General features: G+C 41.2%; 1 protein-coding gene across 1 annotated transcript in view; it reads right to left on the bottom strand.

Annotated features, from left to right (window-relative positions):
* LOC119503562 (venom phosphodiesterase 1) overlaps positions 1-13339 on the bottom strand; it is a 42647-nt gene that overhangs the window by 26176 nt on the left and 3132 nt on the right. The window contains 7 exon segments of the mRNA XM_037795404.1: positions 3246-3355; positions 5002-5121; positions 5942-6021; positions 9034-9131; positions 10347-10407; positions 12470-12595; positions 12718-12858. Of these exon segments, the coding sequence (XP_037651332.1) occupies positions 3246-3355; positions 5002-5121; positions 5942-6021; positions 9034-9131; positions 10347-10407; positions 12470-12595; positions 12718-12858 (736 nt within the window).

The raw sequence follows: 13339 nt of genomic DNA, 5'->3' as shown, positions 1-13339 counted from the left end.
AGACTCGTCTTCACTCGGTTTGATACCAGTATAGAAGAGCTAAAGTGTTCTTATTCCAAACAAATGATTCCAGGGCCCTCTTGGAGGAAGACGGAGAGACTTTCCAGACGCCTCTGTGCGGTCATTAAGTCAATATCGTTGCTCAAATGAACTCGAGTAAAGGAGTAAATAAACTGCTCAGGATGTGAATGGCTGTTTACCAGAATCAAAGATGGTGATAAACATGCCTTTAATCCAGTGGTAATGTGTCAAGGAGTGTTAACAGTAATGTACTCAATTTAGGGCCTGTGCTGATAAAGGTTAAGAAACATCTGTACTCCCAACGGCGTCTACCATCCCACGCAGCGATAATAGCACTCTCCATGACTGTGTTGCAAAACCAGCATGATACAGTGCTTTATCAACTTTATTGCTGCTTTATAATCGCTTTGATAGGACTTCATGTGAAAAGATTAACAACCATTCTCAGGGCTGTATCAATGCATCGAGCTTTTATTGATATGAGTCACTCGGATCAGAGATTAAAGCAACGTTACCAGAGGAGAAACACTGAGCCACATTGAGGGGGGAAAAAATCGGAGATTTCGAGAAAAAAGTTGTAATTTAATGAGAATAAAGTCGTAATATTGAGAGAATAAAGTCAAAAGGTTAGGGGTTGACGACCCGCTCTAATCTCCAAGCCCCACAGCGAATCCCTCACTCAGATAACTGATGAACTATTACATCATCTGCCTCACTTACTAAGAAACCATTTCACAATAAACCAGTTTTCACAATGACTGATGATGATAAATTAAATATGAATATGTCATTATTCTAAGGAAATCATAAATGGCTGTACAGCTGCCAATTAATTTTTTCCAGTTCTCCTCTTGTTCCCATTCATCTTCTCTCTCACACACACACACACACACACACACACACACACTAAGCAGTGGGTGTGAGAACCACTGGCATTTGCCAACAAGGAGTCGGACAAAAAAAACAAACGTTCTATTCTAAAAGTAAAATACTTTATTGAGCGTTTTTTTTTAAAGTTCACTCTGTGCTGTTTGAACAGTTTGTATTCAGTAAAAAGGTAATTTACTTCTGTGGAAATAACAGCGAGGAGGAGTGAAGAGGAAACACGACTTATCACAGCTTATCTGCAACGTAGCACTGCTGCAGGAAGGGTACTGTTACTGTACATCTGTACATCACTATGTTGGCTTGTTTAGCAAAAAAAGCAATGTTAACCCGGGTTGCATGAACAGATGTGTGCAGATGTTTAAACTCATGCAAATATACACTGCCCCATGCTTATACATGTGGCAGTATTATCTGGATATTTAAGCTGTCTGAACTCTACAGAGTATTACAGAGTTAAACGTGGCGTAAACATGGTGATGAAATGCAAAAACTACCATAAACAATGTTGGATACATTTTGCATGATATTATCTTAAAGGGTAACTTCAGTAGTTTTCAACCTGGACCCTGTTTCCCATGTTATTGTGTCTCTGTCAGAAAGTTTGGGGCCGTTGGTGAGCGTTTGTCGGTCTAGTTTCTGCGGTGAGTGTTTTGGGGGTTATTGGCCAATTCAGCATGTTGAATCGACGGTGGAGCTCGTCGGTGAGAGAAATCACTCTGATTGGCTGTTCTTGCTTAAACAAATCAGTGCTTGAGAAGAGAAACGGAATTGAGGAAAGCGAGCCAACGAGTAAAGTCGAGAGGAAAAACACAGAAGGCTCTTCTCATTTTTCATTTTCTTCATCTCATCTCAACAAACGGATATTTTCACAGTGACATGAACATCTGGAATGAATCTAAGTGGTGAGTGAGAGGGGTGCAAAATTTGTCGGCAAACGCCGCTTTGTTTCATCATAACAACGGCTTGTATATCCTCCGTCCTCGGTCTTCCTGTTTCCCTTTTTTGAATGATGAATACAGACCGCGGCTGCCTGCTAGTGTGGAGAGCTATTTCATCTCACACAGGAGCAGAAAGAAGTAGCAGCGACCCAACAGTCGGCCTTCATCGCCGCCAGTTCTTTGATGATGTGTTGGTGTGTCTGGGGAAAATCATTCGGTAAATCGGTCCAGTATTGAGGGAGAACGCTGGACTAAACGAGCTGTAATGTAATCATATCCAAGCAACTCCTCACCTTCAATGTTACGTTTCTGCCACTGACAGGCTCAGATGGTTATTATAAGTGTCTGACAACATTACGGAAAGGACCATACACAGAACGTTGTACTTCCCTTTTGCTTCCTGTTTGTGGACAACAAACAGGAAGCCTTTGTTTTGGTCGACAAGTTGCACTCGAACACACCGCAAATACTACTTCTTTCTGCTCCTGTGTGAGAACATGAGTGAGAGTTGGAGAAAGGAGTCAGAGTTTTATAGTTTAATATTTAGATGATTTTGACGATGTGAATGCGACGCAAGATTTCAGAACGAGTCTCCTCCTAGTGGGACTTGGACACAATAACGAACAGATCGGATCAAGCGGAAGGTAAGAAAAGGGTTTTATTTCTCTGTAGGGTCCTTTCCATAAATGTTGTCAGACCACTTATAATAACAATCTGAGCCTGTCAGCGGCAAAAACAAACACTTTTAGCAGACATACATTGAACGTGAAGAGTTGCCCCGAGGGGTTCAGGTTGAAAAACACCTAAGTTACCCTTTAATTCATATATATTACGATTGTGACTTCTTTAACCCCAAAGAGAAAGCTGATACGCTGTCAGCCCTACGAGAGCAGATGTGAAACTAGCTCAGCTCCGAGGCCGACTGTGAAAACATGCGGTGACTGATGAGCGCCTGAGCAAGTCAGTTGACCTTCAGCTGCTCAATGTGTGACAACAGATAAAACCGCAGACTGTGGTTTTACTGGGCAGTTTCCAACTGTCAATATGTGCATCTGTAGAGCTGAATAAGTGTGGTAAATTTGTGTTGTTTACTAGAGAGCATGTGACTTTATTTAACATGGTGTCAGCGCTTAATAAGCACAAAAATCTCACAGAGGCTAAAGAAATCAACAACTAGTTTGGCATGGAGTACAGATGTTGTCTTTACTTCAATTTCGGGTCTGTACTTCCTCAGAATTTGAATAAAAGTGCTGTCTAATATCCAAAATGTAATGTTTTACCCATGCGTCATACTGCATGGGACATTACACTGCCTGTTCTTTGGTAATGGTGCACAACCAGTTACTTATCCTCCAGTAGGATGTGATGCGTCACAGCTCAGACAGATGTCAGTTTTACCTATTGAAAGGTCTGTAGATGTCCGGAAAGCTTCCGTTGATTTTGACGTCTGATCCCGGCCAGAAGAAAGTCCCAGACTTCAGCCCCTGGTGCTTCGCCGTGTGCCAGATCTGCAAAGACAAACAGGACGGATCAACACAAGCCAAACATAATCTGCTTTCTACAAAATCTGTCAGATTAAGAAAGAAAGTAACCTTTATTTGTTATTTACATACAGGTACATACATGAAATTTGACCTCTGCATTTAACCCATCCTAAGTATTTTAGGAGCAGTGGGCTGCTGCAAGTGCTCGGGGATCAATTTGGGGTTTAGTGTCTCGCTGAAGGACACTTCGACATGCAGTCTGTAGCCGCCAACCTTGATGACACGCTCTACCCACTGAGCTACAGCCGCCCCAGGGAATAAAAAGTGCAGTGTTTAGTGGCATCTAGTGGTGAGGTTGCAGATTGCAACCAACTGAAAGCAAAAACAGGAAAACGTGAAACACGCCGGCTCCATCTAGAGTCAGTGTTTGGTTTGTCTGTTCTGTGCTACTGTCGAAACATGGCGTCCGGCTCCGTGGAGAGGACCCGCTCCCTATGTAGATGTAAACGGCTTATTCTAAGGTAACGACAACACAACGATTCTTATTTTCAGGTGAATATACACTAAAGAAAACATACTTATTAGGACTGTCAGTCGATTAAAATATTTAAGCAAATGAATCGCACATTTTTTATCTGTTCAAAATGTACTTTAAAGGGAGATTTGTCAAGTATTTAATCCTCTTATCAACATGGGAGTAGACAAATATTCTGCTTTATGCAAAAGTATGTATATATTTATTATTGTAAATCAATTAACAACACAAAACAATGACAGATATTGTCCGTAAACCCTCACAAGTACTGCATTTAGCATAAAACAATATGCTCAATTGACAACATGGCAGGACTTTGATTGGCGAGATAAGCAAATAAATACATCTTAAATTGTCATTTCCAGCAACAGAAATTGGAAGCAGATTGTTTTCACATCTGTGCGTTTGTTATTAAAAGTGTTTTTCATGAGAATATTTCAAAAGGGCAGCGCATTAATTGGCCTGATTTCTGGTGGAAAGATTGCTCAATAATCAGTTAATAACAACAATCCTGCCCTGAAGTCAAACATGCACTGACTGTCCTGAAGACTGCAGATTACTGCCAATATAAAATGCTGCTTTATGCAAATGTATGTATATATCTATTATTGTAAATCAATTAACAACACAAAACAATGACAGATATTGTCCAGAAACCCTCACAGGTACTGCATTTAGCATAAAACGATATGCTACAATCATAACATGGCAAACTGCAGCCCAACAGGCAACAACAGCTGTCAGTGTGTCAGTGTGCTGACTTGACTATGACTTGCCCCAAACTGCATGTGATTATCATAAAGTGGGCATGTCTGTAAAGGGGAGACTCGTGGGTACCCATAGAACCCATTTACATTCACATATCTGGAGGTCAGAGGTCAAGGGACCCCTTTGAAAATGGCCATGACAGTTTTTTCCTCTCCAAAATTGTGCGTAGGTTTGGAGCGTTATTTATCCTCCATCACTAGAAGCTAGTATGACATAGTTGGTACCGATGGATTCATTAGGTTTTCTAGTTTCATATGATACCAGTGTCTTCACTCTAGCTTTAAAACTACGCCCACTACAACTGCGAATAATGTGTTAAAGAAATTAGTGGCGTTAAAATGAATTTGAGATGATGACAATGACTCACAGGCTGTCCGAGGTACCAGTCAGGGTTGTCCTTCTCTGGACTGGACAGACTGAAGGTGGCGTCAAACACCGGGTCGTACATAGTGTTGTCGATCAAACCGTTGGACTCTGGATACAGACCCTGAGAGGAGAGGAGACGAGACGAGAGGAGAGGATGTGTGAGAGTTATTTGGATGTTTTGTGTATTAAATCCATCTGTGTCAAGAGTAAGTGTGAGCTGAGTCATCACTGATTTATGATGAGATGAGTCACAATGATCCTTATCAGTGAGTTATGTGTGTGAGTGTGTCTGCATGCTTATATGCAAAATTGGCTGCCACAAAACATGACTGTATTTTAATATTAATAGCAAGCTGTCAACAAGCAGTTAGTCAGAAGGAGTAAATGATGTTATGGCTGTTGTTCCCTCTGAGGGGATTTCCTGGGAAGCCTGACACACACCTTTAGACTGACCTTCAAAAGCATTTATTACACGTTGTTGTCGAATACTCGATTCCGATGGGTTAATAACGGCGTTCTGCGGTCTGTTTTTTTTTTCAACAGACCGTTGCTATGGGCGCAGTTCTGATGTCGGACTCTGGAGGACCGTTTTTGTGTCAAATTATTGATTTCTTCAGTAGGTAGCCGTGTAATAAGCGAGATAATGTACAGCTAGCGGGACATTGTTGTGAAATAAACCCCTTCAGGGCGATGAGAGGCCGTGATGTTTTTACTAAACTAAGTAGTTTTGTTGCGTTTTTGTTTTGTTTTGTCTCGATTTACAACGTTAAGGACGAGTTTAAAAGTGTGTTTCCCTCGAAACATAATTGAGAATGCAGTATAGTTTTATGGGGATTTTAAATTTAGGAGACAGGGTTGTATTTTTCACAAGAGCTACCACATACTGTATGTGTGAAATGTGCATGCAAGAATATCTACATGTGAGTGCTTTGTGTCTTTACCGTAACAATGGTGTAGTGATTGGGGAAAGTCTTGCTGGGAAACGCTGCCTGCATGTACGGCGCCGACGTTCCACACTTCTCTGTGACGTAAAGAACAGAGGACAAAACACAGTAAGCTGCTACGAGAGCGTCATGTTGACCTGGGGGGAAAATAATCCACTGATTAGAGACTTTATCCAATAACAAGGGCGTGTGCGTCAACGCCCTACATGTGGGCTGGATGAAGTCATTATGGTGGTCAAATGTGCATACACACTGACCAACAAATTAAATAGAGTCAGAGCCACGTATTGAGAATCTAAATTCCGAGGGACAAAAACACGCAACCGTGATGCTGTGAAACGAGTTTTGTTTTAGAAGTTGTGATTTTAAAAGGAAGCTGGACGTTTTGTCCTGAAGACGTTTCGTTCTCTCATTCCAGAGGCGTCTTTAGTTCATAAGATTCAGAGACTTCACCAGAACATCTCCAAAATAGCAGCATCATTTTTCATCTCAAGCCGTTACGAAAAAGTAGTATACATCAAGTTATTATTATGAAGTAAACTTCAGGTATATTTCCCAAGTATACTTTATGTAGTAAAATCTATACTACTAGTATACTTGTAAGTGTACTACTTCAATAATTCTTGGGACTAAATTGGCCCACTTTTTAGTTTATAAAATATACTTTTAAGTGTACTTTAAGTGTAAGAATAGTAATCTTTGAGGGCACAACTAGTTCACATCCAAGTTGTATTTACTATGAAGTGAACTATACTACAAGTGAACTTGTAGGTATACTGTTATATATGTGTAGCCCACGTATTAGTCTGAAAGTACACTTTAAAGTATACTCTCAGTAAACTACTAGTTTAATAGCTTTTACTGCAAGTATACTTGTAAGTTTTCTTTACCTTATAGTACTTAGATGAGAATGATGTATGTATTACATAAAGAGACTTTTGCTATTTAAAATAAGTGAAAATTAGTTTTTCTCACATGCCTCCAGGGTGAACGGAGAAAGTAAGGATAAGACAAGTATACTTAGACTTTTCTGTATACTTGTCAGTATAAGTCAAGTGTACTTAAGTATAATTTTGTTAAGTATATCTCTGATAAGTACACAAACAGTAAACTGAAAGTATACTCTTAATTTAAGTTTAAAAGAAGTATACTAACAGCTCACTCCTGGATCACTGAGAACCTTCACAGGCACCGCAGAGCTCAACATCACAAGATGGAAGAGCAGTTTTACATGCATCATGAAGAAAGACACATGCATTACAACACGACCAAGTAGAGCACGCCAACTATTTGCTGTGATGGATTACCTGTTAGGCAACTTTTAATCTTTCCAGAGAATTTCCATCTTGTACTGAGATGACCTGAAACCAAAAGGCTGCTTGAAAGGAAGCTAAAGGTCTCCTCTGGAAATGATCACAACTGACTCAAATACAAGGGATTAGTAAGAGGAATAATATTGTCCTTCTTTAATTAAAACCCTTCAAGGGATCGTGTTTTGAAGTTGGGTTGTGTGAGGTCCATAGTCAGTGTATTACTGACAGTACATGACGTCGCTGTGCCCCCGGCACCGAGAAACAGACAGGAGCACCGGAGCAAAGCAATACAGTGCTGTGGACGGGGACGTGTTTTAGCCACCTAAAAGAAAGGCTCACTTAAAAAAATCAATATCAGTTTAAGTGTTCGTTATATTTAGAATATGTTCTGACGGCGAACTGAACTGAAAGTGAAACGTATCTTTACGGTTTCTGTCATATGAGCCTGCCGGCTTTGGAGAGAGCATAGATCAATTTCACTTATAGTTCAGTTCTCATCGGACAGGAGAAGGAAAGGGCTGTCTAACGGCAAGATAAAGCGGTGAAAATAGTCTTAATATAGCGTAAACTTTAACGGATATGGATTGTTTTTAGGTGAGCCTTTATTTTAGGTGGCTTTAATATGTTTTTTTGCCGTCCACGGCACTGTATTGCGTTGCTCCGGTGTCGGTGCATGTGGGGTACACACCGACCGTCATCTACTGTAGGTAATACACCATAGATAAGTACCTCATACAACCTCACTTCAAAACACTCAAATTATCCCTTTAAGTTCCTCACATTGAACAGGCGTGTTAGAGGTCTATGTGCATAAGAGCAACTACTAGTATCTCAAGACTTAAACGTCTTAAACTCCTCAGGACGCCGGCGTCCTCAGCCGACATTATTGTCTTTCAGAAGCTCAGATTTAAAGCTCCAAAGATGACATTTTGGCAAGTGAAAAACTGGCATTTTCAGAGGGGTCCCTTGACCTCTGACCTCCAGATATGTGAATGTAAATGGGTTCTATGGGTACCCACGACTCTCCCCTTTACAGACATGCCCACTTTATGATAATCACATGCAGTTATTTGAATGCAGTACAAATGTGTTATTTTTCTCCTATTCAAAAATGGTGTGTTTGAATATTTCTGCATACTGGGGTCCCTAAACAGTCTTGAATTACATACATTAGGTATCACTGTAAAGCTCAGACTCTTGTGGATACAATGAGCCCAACTGTATTCATGTGTGATGATGTTAGTCCCCATAGGAGCATTTCATTTATCTCACTGAATAAAATGACCTGTGGTGACCTCTAGGATAATCACAGCCTCATGAAACTTTACAGCCACAAACTAGAGACCTAGAGCATTCAGAGGATGGATGGATCAAACTAGAGACCTAGAGCATTCAGAGGATGGATGGATCAAACTAGAGACCTAGAGCATTCAGAGGATGGATGGATCAAACTAGAGACCTAGAGCATTCAGAGGATGGATGGCTTTCCTAGCTATAGATTGACAATAAGGGGATTCTGAGCAGTTTACACAACAGAAGTGCTCGCCAATCTAATCGCTGAAAAATGCAGAAATCCCAAACGTCAAAGGTTTTTGACACCAAATCACAGCATTGCTTTTTCTACGGTGTTCCTCAAGGTCTTCTATGTGACATCTACTGTTGACCTGCCATCTCCCCCTAAAGACCCCCCTAAAAAAAGACAGGAATATTGTAGGGAGGAGGAGGGGAGTGGAAGAGGTTAAAAGTGTTTAAGAGGGTAATGTAGTTGACACTAACTGAGTTTGTCCAGAACGGGGATGAGAGCGTTCCATGTCTGCAGGTACTCCGCCCGCAGTCCGTCCAAAGAGACGAGGAGCAGAGGCTGCTGCTTAAAGCTGTGAGGCGGGAAAAATAATGAAATCAGGGAGAGAAGATTAGATTAAATACAGACATACATTAACAGTGTTGTGAGTTTGTGAACGCGTCGGTGGCACAAACAAGGAAATAAATGTGTTCTCATTAACTTTATTCTGTGATTAATCAATAGCTGATAACTTGAGGAAAGAAAAAATGGCTCAATGTGTAGTAATAGTCCTCCAATCAACACTTTACTGCATCCACTAAAAACAGCATCTCATGTCATTCAATAACTTCAATCTGTTCCCACCAGATCAATAACCTTGTTGCATTTCTGATTTCCAAGTGAATATGGTAAAAAAATATAACTTCCCCAGTGGATCACTTACACTTATTTTTTGTATGACACTTTCTGAAACGTTGTGTTTAAATATGCAAATATCGCAAATTAAGCACACATTGTTTTATCTGTTCAAAATGAAAGGGAGATTTGCCAAGCATATTTAATTCTCTTATTAACATGAGCGTGGATAAATCTGCTGCTTTATGCAAATGTATGTATATATTTATTATTGGAAATAAATTAACAACACAAAACAATGACAGATATTGTCCAGAAACCCTCACAGGTACTGCATTTAGCATAAAACAATATGTTCAACATCATAACATGGCAAACTGCAGCCCAACAGGCAACAACAGCTGTCAGTGTGTCAATGTGCTGACTGGACTATGACTTGCCCCAAACTGCATGTGATTATCATAAAGTGGGCATGTCTGTAAAGGGGAGACTCGTGGGTACCCATAGAACCCATTTACATTCACTGATCTGGAGGTCAGAGGTCAAGGGACCCATTTGAAAATGGCATTTTTTTCCACGCCAAAATTTAGCGCAAGTTTGGGGCGTTATTTAGCCTCCTTCCCGATAAGCTTCCTTAGGTTTTCTTTAGGTTTTCTAGTTTCATATGATACCAGTATCTTCACTCTAGCTCTAAAACCGAGCTGCTACAACCTAAAAATCACAAGTTGATTTAATGCGTTAAAGAAATTATCTAGGCATTATCTAATGCTGACTTCAGGAGAAATCTATACAGACGCAAATAGACAAAGTGGTGAAATAAACACCTATACGTGTACTTTGGATGTTTTCTTTCCACTCGTCTGAAAGAAGATGTCTGGAAGCAAAATAGCCCAAAATCTCATAATTGACCGGAGCATGAAAAAGGATGTTTTGTCCTGTAGTGTATTCTTACCCTGCTGGACATGTCGGGGTTGACAGGTCCTCACACGCGTCCTCCACCCACTCCTTCTCTCCTACAAGAATACAGAGTATTGTGTGTCATTTGAACATAAAATACCATTTTGAGAATACATAACATTTTTATTTTGCAGGAGATTTGTGGAGTTTTGTCTTTTGTGTGTTTTTGGATTTGTGTTCTGAGAATATGCTTTCAGAAAAGGTGTGTTAACAGTTGAGAAAAACTGTAATGTCTTTATCTCTAGCATAAAGAAAATACTAAAGATCAACTCAGGTATTCAACTAACAGCAGCAGCATCTGAGAAATGTTTAAGTGGCTCTGCAGCCGGAACCGCAATCCGGCTGTAAATACACCGATGACCCAATCTGTTACTAAGCCCCATCCTGCCTGAGAGATCCTTTTAAAGTATAAACTGTGGTTTATAATCGCAAGAGCCTCTTCAGGAACTGTGAACAAACAAAGTCTTTAAAATTCCTTAATCAGTGTTGAAATCAGACGATATGTCAGAACGAGTCTCTTTCCCATTTTTAATCAGATCTGAGTCATTTCCAACTAAATAAAAACAATAAACAGTTCCCCTGGATATGTGACATTAGCGGGTAAATGTTTACTGTTTCTTTATAGTTTCTCTTTGTGCTTGTCTCGTCTATATCGATCATCTACTCATCCTCTTTCCTGCTCTGTTCCCAGGCTGCCTAAGTCCTAATGTCTTTTCCTAATCCTTGACCTCGATGGAAAACTCCGCGTTCATCACAAACAAGCCTATTATATCCTTTCCCTTAGTAAAGGATGCTCAGTGTATCCTCTGCTAAAGGAGATAAGAAAGATTTCATGATTCCTTTATTTGCAATTTTTATGTTCCACATAAAAACGAAATTGTGTTTCTTACATCCACCACTCAGAAATTCAGTGCAAAACAATTGGTGAAAACTATAAAGTAATTAACTTATAATTAAGAGCACTAATAAATAAGCTAAAAGTACGCTAAAAATAGAATAGAATAAATAGTTAATTTAAAAATGTAAAATATTATTAAAGGAACAGTCTCTTTAGTGCAGTTCACATACTCTGATTGAGCAGTCTGATTGCTGTGGGAAAGAAGCTGTTTAGCAGCCGATTAGTCCTTGATTTCATACTTCTGTATCTTCTCCCGGACTGCAGCAGTGTGAACATGCCATGTGAGGGATGAGTGGAGTCCTTTATGATGCCGTTTGCTCTGCTCACGCAGTGCTCGGTGTAGATGTCCTGCAGACGCGGCAATGAGGCACCAATGATTTTTTCAGCAGATCTCACTATCCTGTTCAGTTTGTGTTTCTCCTCTGCTGTGCTGTTACCAAACCAGGAAGAGCTGCAGTAAGTGAGAATGCTCTCTATGGTGCCTCGGTAGAACATGGTCGTGGCTGGGATGGGGAGGTCCACCTTCTTCAGTTTGCGGAGAGAATAAAGGCGCTGTTGGGCCCTCTTGATGACAGCTGTGGTGTTGTCACTGGAGGTCAGCTCGTCTGTCAGATGGACCCCCAGGAACTTGGTGCTGTGTACCCTCTCCACCTCAGAGACGCTGATGGTCAGTGGGAGATGGTGCCGGTGACCAGTCCTCCTGAAGTCAACCACCATCTCCTTGGTCTTATTGGTGTTGAGGGCGAGGTTGTGGGTTTTGCACCACGCCGTCAGCCGCTCCACCTCTTCTCTGTAGGCCGACTCATCGCTGTTGGTGATGAGGCAGGCAACTGTGGTATCGTCGGCGAACGTTATGATGTGTTTGGTGTTGAAACTAGCAGAACAGTCATGCTCAAGGGCTCAGTACACACCCTTGTGGTGATCCTGTGCTCACTGTGGTCGTCTTTGATGTTACGCTACCTACTCTGACTGTCTACCGTCTCTCTGTCAAAAAGTCCAACATCCATCTGCACATGCCAGGATCCACACCCAGCAACAACAACTTTTCAATGAGCAACATTTGACAATGAGCAACACTTTTGAAAGGAAGCAATGAAGCTCCTTTCCTTAACATTTAGAGGATTCAAACAGCTCTCATCACGGCGGCCACTCAGATACTTCCGGGTCATTAGGAACCGTCCTAAGAGAAAAAGACTTTTCGACCATAGCCCCATACTCACCGTGGCAGACATGTTTGTAGTTTACGCAGCAGTCGCCTGCAGACAAACAGTCGTCGGAGCAGTGGCATCTGCTCTGCGTCAGCCTCTTCTCTCCACAGCGCAGCCTGGTGCACTCCCACTGCTGGGCTGAAGTGAAATATTATAGAGTTAGTGTTCGCTCTATTCAAGCAAGAGTGAATTGTATTGTAGCATCAGAAATGTTCCAGCTATCCTGGGAGATGTTCATTGTTACAAAAGCAGTGTCTCACTGGGGACAGTGCAGGTGTCGTGGTAGTCGTAGCAGCAGCTGTTGCTGGCGATACAGTTGTTGTCACATCTGCAGCCGGGGACGTCGCCGTCGTAGGGCTCGTAGCACCGATTCCTGCAGGACGTGTGGGCGACAACTGGAACTGGAAGACAGGACAGCACCGTTTTTAATGTTTTATTCTTGGCAGCTTGACTACAAATCATCCACACGTGAGTGATGAATGCAATGCTGAAGTGCCTTACACTTGTATTCTTTCTACCAGCCAGCAGGGGGCGACTCCTCTGGTTGCTAAAATAAGTCTGATTGTATAGAAGTATATGAGAAAATGAGCCTATACTTCTCACTTGATTTATTACCTCAGTAAACATTGTAAACATGTAAACCAGTCAGCTTTGACTCAGCACCTTGATGTGTATATCATGAGCAGAAAAGAATGAGATTGAGGTTTATAATCACAAAATAGTGTTGTCAGCTCCTTAGTCATTCAGAATGCTTTTGCTATGCAGAGCCAAATAAAACTCCTTGCCTTGTGTGGAAACAGACGGTTCCTCGTATGAGTCATCACTTCCTCAGGACCACCAGAAAAATGCTCGAATAAGCTTGGGGATTAATCTTTGAGTGCG

The sequence above is a fragment of the Sebastes umbrosus genome, chromosome 15, assembly GCF_015220745.1.
Source record: "Sebastes umbrosus isolate fSebUmb1 chromosome 15, fSebUmb1.pri, whole genome shotgun sequence".
NCBI classification, from domain to species: Eukaryota; Metazoa; Chordata; class Actinopteri; order Perciformes; family Sebastidae; genus Sebastes; species Sebastes umbrosus.
This window is presented reverse-complemented; position numbering and strand designations above follow the sequence as displayed.